At 34.8% G+C, this 13,636-nt stretch overlaps 1 protein-coding gene and 1 pseudogene across 4 annotated transcripts; one reads left to right on the top strand and one right to left on the bottom strand.

Annotated features, from left to right (window-relative positions):
- Positions 1–4,400: 4,400 nt before the first annotated feature.
- Positions 4,401–10,079, top strand: LOC146951784 (protein IQ-DOMAIN 32-like; annotated as a pseudogene). The gene is made up of 6 exons (XR_015032500.1): positions 4,401–4,605; positions 5,445–5,781; positions 5,877–6,068; positions 6,244–6,324; positions 6,414–8,061; positions 9,705–10,079. The product of XR_015032500.1 is annotated as a protein IQ-DOMAIN 32-like (transcript).
- A 361-nt stretch (positions 10,080–10,440) lies between these two features.
- LOC146951783 (putative germin-like protein 2-2) lies at positions 10,441–13,205 on the bottom strand. 3 transcript variants are annotated; one of them, XM_085755738.1, is made up of 2 exons: positions 12,537–13,205; positions 10,441–11,041 (listed from the first exon to the last, which is right to left on the bottom strand). In XM_085755738.1, exons 1-2 carry the CDS (start codon positions 12,544–12,546, stop codon positions 10,473–10,475), a joined length of 579 nt encoding a protein of 192 aa, XP_085611864.1. In that variant the 5' UTR covers positions 12,547–13,205; the 3' UTR covers positions 10,441–10,472. The 3 variants fall into 3 exon arrangements, with proteins under 3 accessions (XP_085611864.1, XP_085611848.1, XP_085611856.1); XM_085755722.1 differs by having other exon boundaries at positions 10,441–11,719; positions 12,537–13,204; XM_085755730.1 differs by having other exon boundaries at positions 10,441–11,405; positions 12,537–13,204.
- Positions 13,206–13,636: the final 431 nt, after the last annotated feature.

The raw sequence follows: 13,636 nt of genomic DNA, 5'->3' as shown, positions 1-13,636 counted from the left end.
GTTAAATTGTGAATTTTTGTGTAAAAATTAATTTTAAAATCAAAAGTTGCAAATCCTAATTCAAGAAGAAACAATTTGAAGGCAAAGTTAATTCGGATACATTCAATTTTTTTTTGAGAAAAATTCAGATGGGAAATTCTAACTTGGACACAACCCCAAATTAATTTCATTTGGGCACACATTCACAAATGAAAAAAAATTAAAAAAGAAAAGATTTGAATGATGTAACTAAATAATTTTTCTTTAAATTTTTTACATTTGTGTTCGTGTGACCAAATAAATTTGATTTGGGTTTGCTCTCAATGAGGTAAGAATTGCTCTCAATGTTGCTGTATCTTCTTTCTTACTACTATCTCTTTCTAGTAAAAAAAGTGGCTATATTAAAAAAGAATGTTGCTTTTTTGACAAAGAATACTTCCAATTGACACATGGAAATGACCATATTGCCCCCACGGTAGTTAACGGCCGCTGATTAAAGCGCCGGTATTTAACTACCGCTGGACACTCAGCGGTAGTTAACTATCGCTGGAAAATTGTTTTTCTGTTTACAGTTCATTTCTTCTGTTGTTCCGTATTCATAACAGGCTAGCTATTATGATTTGATAAATAAGCCAATTCCTTATCCACACTTCATCTCCATATTATCACAATATTCATTTTTGGAACACAACTTCGGGCATCCATTGCCACCTTCTTCAAGTTCCACTAGCTTCTTATCCTCCTTGTCCGCCTTAGCTAATCAATATCCACCACCGGAAAGATATCAACACGCCACTGTCAAACAACACAAAATTTCGCCTTCATCTTACCCTTCTTCCTCTTCCCAACCCACATTCAAAAGCCACTACCAGATCCAATTCCATGGCCGAGGTCGTTGTGGGAAGTAGATGGTGATGGTGCAGGAACACCAAAACAGAGACCTTTCTTCTTCTATAAACTGAAAAACTCAATTTGGGTAGAAAATAGAGATCTTATAAATTGAAGATTTTATAAGATCTTCTATGAGTAGAAAACAGTATAACATCTTAAACTGAAAAACTCAATTTGGATTCTACATCAAAAAAATATAATAAACAAAACGTGGAGAAATTTATGGGTGAGATTAAGGGATTATTGGTGGGTGGTAATAATGGGATAAAAAAAATGATTTTTGCTCTCCACCCAACACGTTTTGCTCGCACCCTGCAAGCGTATCAAAAATACCCTTGCGCAAGTTAAGTCACGTAGCGTGACTTAACTAACGTACGTTGTATTTATGCGTGACTTAAGTCACGCACTACGCGAGTTAAGTCGTGCAAATAAGGTTGATTTTTTACTTTTTTTTAATGCCCTCTTGAGGTCAAAACTTATTTGATACCCTCTTCGGTATATGCCAAATAGCTCCTGGGGAAAATAGTGATCAGCCCTGGGGAAAACGACATCAAGATGCCCTTTTCCCGACCGGACCGACCACTACTTCCCCCAGAAGCCACTGGTATATACCTAAAGCGGTATAACCACCCTAGAAACTAATAAGAAACAAAGAAGCAGAGCAAGAAGAAGAGAAAGAGTGGGATGATAAAATGTGAGGAAAAGAGGAAGCATGTGAGGGTTTTTATAGGGGGTATGAGGTATATAGCAATTAATGAGTCAAAAAACGTGGTCAAATGTGAAGGAAAACGTGCAAAAACCATTGAAGACCATTGACTACCATCCAAGAAACGTTTGTGCCTCAGTTTTTAGAACCGGCCAATTTACGCAAGTTAACTTGCGCAGTGCTTATAACGTGCGTGACTTAAGTCACGCACAGCTTATATGATGCGTGAGTTAAGTCACGCAATGTGACTTAATTAACGCAATATATTTTTTATAATAAAGTCAATAAAATTGCGATAGCGTGAATTCAATAAAATAAATTAGAAGAATAAAGTCAATAAAATAAATTTCAATAAAATTCAAACAAATATTGCGACAGCGTGAATTCAAATAAATATTGCGACAACGTGAATTCAAATAAATATTGCGACAGCGTGAATTCAAATAAATATTTGCATTGGCGTTTTGAATAAATAAATTCGATAAGTACACAACATTAATTCTTAGACAATTTTATTTAGATGTAATTTCATCTACGTTACATTACATTGTGGTATCATTACATTACATTACATTACGTAAAAGACATGTACGTCAACTATCATTACATTACATTCGGAAATGTACCTTCCAACTACAACAATTATCTTACCTTTGAATGGGGTCAATTCAAACTAGCTAAACAGCAGGACTCCAACATTCGTCCAGAAGTCCTTTTGTTCCATTCCAAATGTTAAATTCTAGTTGGTCTTGGTTTTAAATGATAGTATCTAAGAGCCAACGGAATGAGGTCCAGACCTTGACACTTCGATACCATCATTTAAACGAAGCCAACCAGAAATTAACATTTAGAATGGAACAAAAACACTCCCGGACGAATGCCGGTGTCCTGCCATTTAACTAGTTTGAATGACCCCATCCAAAAGAAGACAATTGTTGTAGTTGGAATGTGCATTCCAACTACAACAATTGTCTTACCTCTGAAATGGGGTAAATTCAAACTTGCCAAACAACAGGACTCAAGCATTTCGCTCCGCATTCATGCTTTCCTTTGAAAAGAATAAATTTTTGTCAGGCTTGATTTAGATGATGGTATTCAAGTGCCAACGAAATGAGGTCCATTCCTTGACACTTAATACCATCATCTAAGCAAGCCTAACAAAAATTTAATCTTTTCAAAGGAAAAACATGAACGCGGAGCGAAATGCTTGAGTCCTCGCCGTTTGGCAAGTTTGAATCACCCCATTTCAGAGGTGAGACAAATGTTGTAGTTTGAATGCACCTTACCCTAACTAATGACGATCTTCTGGCGGAATCAAGTTGTTGATGATATCTTCAGTTGATCTCAGCAACGTCACCCGCATATCGATCCACTGGAACTTGGTGTGCTCCCAAAACATGCCCGTCACGTGTTCGTCGTTCTTTAACTCCACCCAAGTGAATGATATGCTCCCCTCGTCGAGCTTTGGACGTTTATACAGAATATTTTGCACCCTCCTTGTGTCTCTGGAGTTGTCTCCTTGGTAGAATTCATTCAGTTGATCCTTGAGACCTCTTAACGCTACATCAAGGCACCGAACCTTCAACCTCTGAGTTTCTCCGCCGTTGAATTTTGCATGAATGTCGATCCACCCGGCCATTGCTTCAAATCTACACACATAGAAGTTAAAAATAATCAATGAAAAACTCATTCAAACATTTAATCAAACACTTGGTGTGCATATTATACATAAACCCTAAAAATGATAACTACAACATAAACATGCAAACATCTAAATAATTAAGCAATATTACTCATTTGCATGTATATTACTCATTTGCATGTAACATTGTATCATATTTTGCAAAAAAAATCAAAATTTAAACAAACCCTAATTCTAAAAAAATTTCTATACAAAATCAACATAAACATGCAAACATCTAAACATTTTAAGCAACACAAGTCATTTACATCCTAACATTGTATGATTTCCTTCCAAAAACACCAAAATTTAAACAAACTATAAATCTAAAAAATTTCTAATTTAAGAGAAAAAATCTAACATGCAAACATAAAAGGTCAATGGTGTTTGATCATGAGAACTTACTTGTTATTGGAGTGTTGTTTGATTTGAACTTGAAGGAATTTTGGAGTTGGGTGATTTGAGAGAGATTTTTGGGATTTTTTGAGATTTTAGATGAGAAATGAGGAAATGAGGTGCTCTGCCTTGTTTAAGAAAGCACACAGCGTGAGTTAACTAACGCTACGCATGTTAACTCACGCAGCGTTAGTTAACTTGCGTAACAATTAACACTTGCGCAAGTTAACTTGCGCAAGAGTATTTTTGGTAGGCTTGCAGGGTGCGAGCAAAACTTGCTGGGTGGAGAGCAATAATCTAAAAAAATGGAGAAGATTGGCCCAAGCCCAAAAATTGCTTCTGATGTAGAATTGGATGGAAGAAGAAAAGAAGACAGAGAAAGTGACATAAAATGAAAAGCAACAAAGATGGAGAAGAAGAAAAGAAGACAGAGGAAGTGACATAAAATGAATTGAGCGGTAGTTAACTACCGCTGAGTCCTCAACGGTAATTAACTACCGCCGGGTTCTTAACGATAGTTAACTACCGCTGGAGGCATTTTAGTATTTTACTTGTGTCAATAGAAAACTTTCATTGTCAGAAAAGCAATTCTCATTAAAAAAATGTATAGATAAAATAAGTTTGAATTTTGAAAAAAAATACATAAGGAAGAGTAGACGGACTTGAAAGCAAAGATAGTAAGCTAAATTGAAGGAGCATTTTAAGGTCCGTGGTTTTTAAACTTACTTACCCTTTCTCACATTTTCCAACAATAACAACATCACAGTATTACGGTTACTTACTCACACAACACAACACAACACAGTGTTCTTGTTCTTGTTTTTGTTTTGTTCGCACATAAGAAAGAGAAGTGTGAACAAAAAACATAGCTATGGTGAAATCTACTTCTTGTTTAAGGTTAATCACATGCGGTGGTGGTGGTGACAAAGAAGATCACCATGTTGTTTCTGAGGTGAATCTCTCTCTTAGATAATTCCGAGGTTTAGTGTTTTTCACAATTTTTCAGTTTTATGTGTGTGTTTTTGTTTGATCCGAGGATGTTTCATGCAACCAACTTCGTTTCTTTTCTTATTATCACGTTTCTTGCATTCATTAATTACTTAATTAATTTGCTGTTTAATGTTTTATTTTCTTTCTATTTTTGGATTTATATTCAAGATTTCGTTCATAATTGAATAGTTTTAAGGTGCTGTTTGGATAACATTGAATAGGAAAATTCATGTTTTTTTTTTTTTTGAATTTCCTTTTTTTTTTTTTTTGTGATCTTTGATCTCAAGATTAGTAATGAATATCATGTAGTTGATGATGCTCTCTGAAAATCATTTTCCTTGCTTGATTTTACTTCTTTACTAATTTTTCTTGTTTATTTTGATAATCACTAGTATTTCACGATGCTAGAAAATCTGATTATTGTGAATTAATTAGTATTTTTCACATAATAATTGAAGTAAATTAAATTCATGAGTGTGAATTATATACATCTTTATGCCAATGGGCTGTGACTTTTGATGTAAGTTGTACAATTTACGGCCGTTTTTTGTGCTTAGTTGATATGAACTTAGTTATTTGAACCATGCCGAGCCTAGATCCACGAGATCAAGTTTTGTGCATAAAACTTAGTTATAAACATCTAGATAAAGTTTGTGCATCGTATAAGTAAAATGAGATAGTTGCACATTGTACTGTAGTAAGTTTTATTGAATAAGTGAAATTTTGATCGTGATTCAGGAAATATATATTTATGCATTCAAGTTTGTTCTCACAATTGATTTTTCTTTAATGATGTTCCAGGTCAAGGATTCTAATGATAAACGCGGTTGGAGTTTTCGGAAGAGATCTGCAAGGCATCGTGTGCTTAGCAATACTGTGATAACAACAGAGACCACATCTTCAGCAAATAAGGAGACTTCAGAATATCCAAGTATTAGTTTTTTTTCAATCCTCAGCTGAGCCTAATGTTGTTGAGAAGATTTGTACGACAGATTTCTCTAATGAGAAGCCACAGTTATCCTCCGATGTTTGCTCAGAGATACCAGAAACAATTGTCACCGAAACTGAGAGTAAGGTGGATGTCAATCCACCAGAATCTGCTGTGATAATCATCCAGGCTTCAATTAGAGGATATTTGGTATGTTTCTTTTCTGAGGTTTTATGAATCAAAATCTTGTAAGGAGAAAACGCTCATTTTCCTTTTATAAATCTTTTGTTCGTGTTTCTTTTTAGGCTCGGAGAGCACTTCTAAAGAGTAAGAATGTAGTGAAGTTGCAAGCTGCTGTTCGTGGGCACTTGGTTAGAAGGCATGCTGTTGGAACATTGCGATGTGTTCAAGCTATTGCCAAAATGCAGCTCCTTGTACGAGCACGACATGCTCAGAAGTCACATTCAGATGGAAAAAATGATGACTCAAAAACTACGGTATATCTATTTGAATTTACTTCGTAGTTACTAATTTCATGATACCAAAATTTTATTCGTTTAATAGTTGTGGTTTCATTGAAGAGATATGTTATTACATTTACGTTACTATCAGATGATATGTGCTGCAAGCCTTGCTCTAAGTGTGTCGTTTTATTTTTTTACTGTGGTTTAGGATAATGAGCATTACACTGCTGAATCAAATGTGAAGCACACTTCTGTGGAAAAGCTTCTCAGCAATAAGTTTGCTTCTCAGGTACAATTAACATATTGTTTGTTTTGCCTGTTTAACGTCATCCGTTTGTTCATTCATACTAAATCTTCTGTTGTTTCCTTCCATTGAAGCTGTTGGAATCAACACCAAAAAACAAACCTATCCATGTCAAATGTGATCCTTCTAAAGGTGATTCTGCTTGGAAATGGTTGGAGAGATGGATGTTTGTTTCGGCAAAAGATTCTGCAGAAGATAAAAAGCCAATTTGTACGACCGAACAGTCGGACGAAACCAAAGATAGCACTCATGCATCTCAATCGGAAACAGATATTCCATCTCAAGTTATTCTTCAGTTAGCCGATTCACCTCTACCATCCGAGGATGAAGAGAAGACTGCCACTTACTATGATACCAACTCACACTTTCAAGCAAGCCTCTCTTCATCTTCTCTAATAAATGATAACTTGGAAGAGGCTCCTCCCGAAAAGACGGTTACATATGATTCTAAAGTAACCTCCACTGAAATTGATTCTTTCCAAAATGAAATAATGGAATCAAATGCAAGTGTCGGACATGAGCCTAATTCTCCTCAGAATCAAGAAAGTGATGAACAGTACAAACAATCAACGAAAGCATTTGCCTCAGACCAACTAGAGACCGAGGGAAAGAAAATTACATTTGGATCAAGGAAGTTAAGCAATCCCTCATTTATTGCTGCTCAATCAAAATTTGAAGAGCTGAGTTCAAATTCAAATTCGGGTAGGCCGAGTGGTTTGCTCGACCAGGATGTATCGGTTGAGTCACAAGCAGATAGTGCATATATATCAAAAGAGTTCATTTCATCTGAGAATTCTATGCCCTATCCTTCCAGAAATGCTGATCCTGAAAGTGGTACCGTACTATCTATTTCTTCAACTCTTGATTCACCTGACAGATCAGAGACTTTGGAAATCGAGCACGATGCCAAAGATTTAGTAGAAGGGATAGTTAATCCTGAAAACAAGATTGATCATGGTGTTGAAGCAAATACTCCGACTTCTAATTTACCTATCTCTGATTCGGATCAATTAGAAACTGTTAATGGCTCCCGTGGCAATGTTGTTGATTCAGTGATGCCTGAGAACTCCAAAGAGCATGCTGTTGAGCCTGAGAAAATTGCATCTGACTTGTTTAGAGAACAAACTGAGACTGTTCTGCAGGATTTCACGTATTCTCAACAAGCTTCACCGGGAAGCTATATGACAATTCCTGAATCTCAAGGAACACCTTCAAGTCAGGTTTCGGTGAAACATAAAGAGAATAAAATCAACAAGACTGGATCAAGCAGTAGACGCAGGGTACTGTCTGCTGGTAACAAGTCTCCTGCTAATTCAAATCAAGATTCAGGCTCAAGAGTGTCTGTCGGTACCAAGTCTCCTGCGAATGCAAATCATGATTCAGGCTCAAGAGGTAGTAGAGAACAATTGCCTAAGGATCAGCTGAATGGAAAGAGACGCAATTCATTTGGCTCAATAAAACCTGAACCCACTGATCAAGAACCTACCAAAGATAATAGTAGTAGCAATAATACTCTTCCCCGTTTCATGCAAGCTACACAATCTGCCAAGGCCAAGATAAATGCAAATTCCTCTCCAAGATCAAGTCCAGATGTGCATGACACTGACATTAATATCAAGAAGAGACATTCCTTACCTGGTGCAACTGGTAAGCAGGGTTCTCCGCGTGTCGAACAGTCATTATCTCCAGCTCTGCAGGGCACAAAGGGCAATGGTTCATCTGGTAAATTTCTACAACATTCCTTTCTAAAGATTACTTGCTACTTTGGTTTTTTAAACTTTACCATACCTAACATTTTCTTAGTTTTAGAATAGTCTTATGATATGTGACATCACATTGGTCCCCCGATTATATACCAAAAAATTGATCCTTATATAAAAGCAATGCCATTTTTCTTTCGTCAAGGACTAACATAATGTCATTATATAGACAGATTTTATGGCAAAAATGTGACATTTAAGGACTAATTTGTTATGATAAATACCTTTCGAGGATCAACTTTATATTTTTATCGAATTATGCTTCTAACCTTATTTATAACCAAAGAATATAATGACATACTTATTCATGTGACAGAGCTTTAGACGATATTTCTTTTGACTCTATGAATGATTACTTAAGAATTTTTTATCTTTGAAATTGTCATTTTCAGCTTAGTTTAGGGTTTATTTTCTGTTCCTAATATAATATAAGTTCTACATACATGGTAAGAAAAGAAATGTTGGAATTGTTAATATGGTTAGGCGTGTGTCGTCTGGGGTTGGGGATGTGTTCTTAGACATGACTGATAATTCCATTTTAATGTAATTAAAGTTGGAGGCTTACTTTGCACACGATATTCTGCGTTCGATAGACACTTAATATTTTGTCTTTTTACCTTACCATAAATAGGCCTAAATAACTTTGAGTACTGCTCTTTACCCAGCACAAAACACTCGCGCCCAACTGAAATGACCCTTTTACCCCAGCATGACTTAACTCACGCAGCGTGACTTAAGTCACGCTGAAAAAGAACATGAGTTTGGTTATCTTCTTCCCTCTCTCTCCTTCCGATTTCATTCAATCTTTTTGTTTAATCTTTCATTTGTTGGGCTGATATTGATTTACGATTAGTATGGGAGAAGAGCAAATTGACCTCTGTTGTCGCAAAAAGTAAAATAAAATTGGTTTGGTGAAACGATACTCATGCATATGATCCAATTGGTTTTAATTCCTTTGGGAGCTTTGCCGCCATAGAAAACGAGTGCTTTTATCCCAAGTGCCTTCAGCTTTCCAATAGGTTTATCGGCTCCAGTTTACGACACAAAACACCAATTACTTCTAAATATTCATCGCCTCTTAAAACTAAACTAGCGAGGTATAACACCTGCGTGAGTTAACTCACGCAGGGGTATTTAGGTAATTTCAGTAGCACAAAAATTTACACTTGCGTTAGTTAACTAACGCCAGGGTATTTTTGGAATTTCAGCTGGGTGCGAGCAAAATGTGCTGGGTAAAGAGCAGAATTCAATAACTTTTTGATCCCTGTGATATACATGCGTTGTGTTTTGTTTTAGTCCGTATAGAAAAATTGTTTTTGTACCTCATTGTTTGGTTCTAGTTTTGATCTTTATGGAATTGGTCCCTAAAATATTAAATTCATGTCATTTTCCTGTGATTAAAAATCATTATGGTCCACATTTTATAAAGACCAATTCCATATGGAACAAATACTATAGGTTCTAAAATCAAGATAGTAAAGACCAATAATAACTCTTCCTATCTATTATGAACCAAAACCAGCAATATGTTTTATAGGGACTAAAAAAAGTTTATTAATTAAGCTGTGTTTGTTTCACTCACCACTTGATTTATGTTTATTGCAGAGAGAAAATGGCAGAGGTGAATCGACGTGACAGTATAAATGTGCTCACATCGGCGGTTTGTAGTTCTTTTGATAACAGTTGTATTCTTTGCCTCCACTCTCTGACCCCAAAATTTATTGCTTGAGTTTCTTGAGTTTGGTTGTGACAGACATATATTATAGAAAAACTAGAACTAGAAAGTGGGTGTGTGTCTATGTGAGAGGCTTATATATGTACATTATTGTTCTTCTCACTGTTATTGTTTGTGTCACAGTCATTTTGGTACCATTTGTGTAAGTTTCAGGCTAATTCTGCTTGTGATATCACTTTGTGTGTGTTAAAAATGTTTGTTAAAGATGCTGTCTGATTTTAATAAGGTGAATATTTGTATTTTGATATCGGCGCGATTTTGTGATGAGTAAAGAGGAAGTCAGTCAATTTTTTTTGTTTATGGTGGCAATATGCATATCTTCCGCAACAATATATGGAAGTTTATGGAAAATATATGTTTTACAATATATATGTACAGAAGTTTATTTATGAAAAAAATGGTTTTTTTTAATGAGTAAAGTAAAGATCAGTACTTTGGAGATGGAATAACTACAAAAATAAGGGAAATGCTTCAAATCCTTTTTAATCAATATCACATGATAAAACAAAAAGAAACATTAAATGCTCACAGTTTTAGGAAAGAATCAAATGAATGGTATTAAAATACCTTCGGAAACAAGGAAGACCAACAAATGAAACATAAAAAGAAACAAAAATATCAAAGTCACACCCAATATTCTAAAACTTAGACTGCAAGTAATTGACGGCAGTCTTGTCCAATTGAAAAGCCTTAACAAGAACTTCACTAGCTATCTCAGGTGTAGCCCTAAACATTGCATTACCAATAGTGATAGCTCCTGGATTCTGGCTACTAAGAGCTGCAATGGCAACAAGATTACCATTTCCTATATTTCTTTGATAGTGAATGAGTCCTATAGGAAACACAGACACATCTCCCTTTTGTAGAATTTTTCTAAAGTGGCGATTTTCCGGGTTTGAAGCGATGAATCCAACTTCTAAAGTGCCTTCAAGAACAGTGAATATTTCGGTGGCACGAGGATGTGAGTGAGGAGGATTAATCCCCCATGGTGCTATATCGACACGAGCCATTGAGATCCCTAGTGTGTTCAATCCTGGTAGCTGAGCTGCAAAGACTGGAGTTACTCTAGACCCAGCAGGATTTGTGGTGTTGCCTGCTATGTGAAGGCCACTAAAAAAGAAGTCATTTGCCTTAACAAGTTTAGGATCCTTGCATACTGAATTCCCTAAAATTGTCACGCAAAAATCTTGAAGAGTACTAGCATCAGCTGCAAAGAGAACTGAAAGTGAAAGAGCTAAAACAGGCAGCAAGACTGAGAGATTAGCCATTTGATAAGAACTTTGAAACTTGATAAGAACTTTGAAACTTGAAAGGTCTAGTAGATTTTTGAGACAGGAAATGTAGTATTTTTTGGTGGTGGCCAGGGTTCGAACCCCGGACCTTGCATATATTATGCGTTGTCCATACCAACTGAGCTAAGCTCACGAGGACACAGGAAATGTAGTATTGGTTGATGAATATTGGTATTGTATTAAGGCCTATTTATATTAAATTTGTACATGGCATTGCATTAAAACACACGTACCACTTATATGCCGTCCTAGCTGAAAAATGAAATGGTCATCTTTAAACTTCAAAAAAGAAAGAAATGGTCATATAATATTTGGATCACTTTGCTTCAGACATATGTCAACACTTTGCTTATACTCCTCATAGGTTATCACTCTACAAGTTATACCAAGACTTAAATGGTGAATTTGCTACGTATAAAGCAATGTTGATAGCAAGAGGTTTCCTACAAAAACCTTGTACTGATTTCAATGAAGTATATGCACCAGTTGCAAAGCTTGAAACAATTAGAATAGTTGTGACCGTAACAACATACAAAGGCTAGATGATGCATCAACTAGATGTAAAGTCTGCATTCCTGAATGATCCTCTGGGACTGGATGTAACATAACATTGATTTGGCCAACATCATTTAGTTCACCATGCACAGTCTTACAAATTAGTACTTGACGGTTGTGTTGTCATATAAAAGTTTGTTACATGTTTGGGATGTTCTTAACTATGATAATTATTTTTTCCATGGAAATTTCATGATCTAAAATGACTATTCCAAAAATCAATAAAAAATAAGCAAGAAAATCATTATAGTTGTCACATGTGTCATGTTGCTTAATGACGGCTCTATGTTTTCTCCAATTAAAAGATGTTGAAATATGAACATCATTCATGTTAAAGGATGTTAAAGAATATGAGCATCCTTTAACGCGATTGATATTAATATTCCAACATAGGTTGATTGGAGACAACAAGAGGCTGTTATTAGTGTAAGCAACAAGACAAGACAAATGTGGTAACAATAATTACTCTCTTACTAGTTTTTTTTATTGATTTTTTTAATTAGTCATTATAGAAAGATGTACATATCTATTTCTATATCAAATGTGGACACTTACATTTACTTTGAGAAACTGAGAGAATCCCAACCCAAAGTTAACAAGAACAAGCCAAAAAGTAACAATGAATCCAAATAAGTGGTCACAACAAAATTAACCAACATAACAAACAAAATTTAACACAGGGAGAACTTATTTTCTTATTTTGAATGAAGTTGAAGATTAGAGTTTAAATAAATATTAGGGTTTTTTATATAACTTTGAAGCATGAACAAAGAAAATTAAAGAATTCACTACCAAAAAGAATCTTTACACTACCAAAAAAAAAAAAAAAGAACATTAAAGAATTAATAGACTCACCCTTCTTCATGAAGAAGAACACCCCATGTGAAAGTAGGGGGTGGACAAATGATATTTTCGGTTAGTGACCGTCCGAAAATGCTAATCGAATCGAAACTAGAGATTCAGTTGATCGGTTGACGATTTAGTCAGGCGGTGGGTTGGATTAGTGAGTTTTTTCATGTATATATTTAGGTCATAAGTTACCACGCTTTGTAGATAAGTCATGCACTTCACCTGTGTCATGCATTGCATGCATATTCCTTAAAAATATTGGAGAAGACAAATTGCATATATCTAGGTGAAGGTGGTAGTTGTGATGTTGGAGTTCTAGTTGTCTCAGACAAATTGTGTGAGAGAGGAGAAGTTAACATTTGTGTTGGTTGGTGTGTTTAACACATTATTTTTGTATTTTTTTTAATTAAAAAAAATAACCTAAATTGCTCTAAATCCTGATCAGCCCCTCCAAATAACTAAAGTGAAAATAATTATATTTTTATGCACAAAAATAACTAAAATCCACAAACCTTTAAAGATAACCACAATTTAGGATTTTCTTGTAAGTAAAACATAGTCCTTAATTTTATCGGGGCACCCTCAATTAGGTTTGGATGATTATAATTATTGTAATCTGATTTCGAATCTATTTTTGTTTCATCTTTCATGTATTTAAGACATTCTCCGCACCCTTATCAACCAAAAAAAAAAAAAAAAACTCATTCAAATTCTACACGTTCACGTCACTCTCATTTCGTTTCTTTTAGTTATAGGTAAAACATTTTACTCAATCTTTTCTTTTTATTTGTTTAATCATCATTTCATTATTACTTTTTTATATAGAAAGATCGTCATTTGATTACTTAGTTTTTTTTTTAAATGATACATTTAATTATTTAGTTTGATGATTACATAATATGATAAATTTGATTTCATATACTTGATTCATTCATAGAGCAAATAAATTTTATTTTTGTCAATATGTTATTCATATGTAAATTTAATGAAAAAAATTCTCATAAAAAAATTGAATCAAAAAATTATTCATGTAGAAATAATATCTTAATATATGTATCCAGAACTTTTGCTACAAGATGCACGAAAATTGAAAGCCGAAGATCAAT

Source organism: Medicago sativa, chromosome 1 (genome assembly GCF_051527215.1).
Source record: "Medicago sativa cultivar Bolivia chromosome 1, Bolivia_mono, whole genome shotgun sequence".
Classification (NCBI taxonomy): domain Eukaryota; kingdom Viridiplantae; phylum Streptophyta; class Magnoliopsida; order Fabales; family Fabaceae; genus Medicago; species Medicago sativa.
Note: the sequence above shows the minus strand (reverse complement) of the source record. Positions and strands in the feature narration are given on the sequence as shown.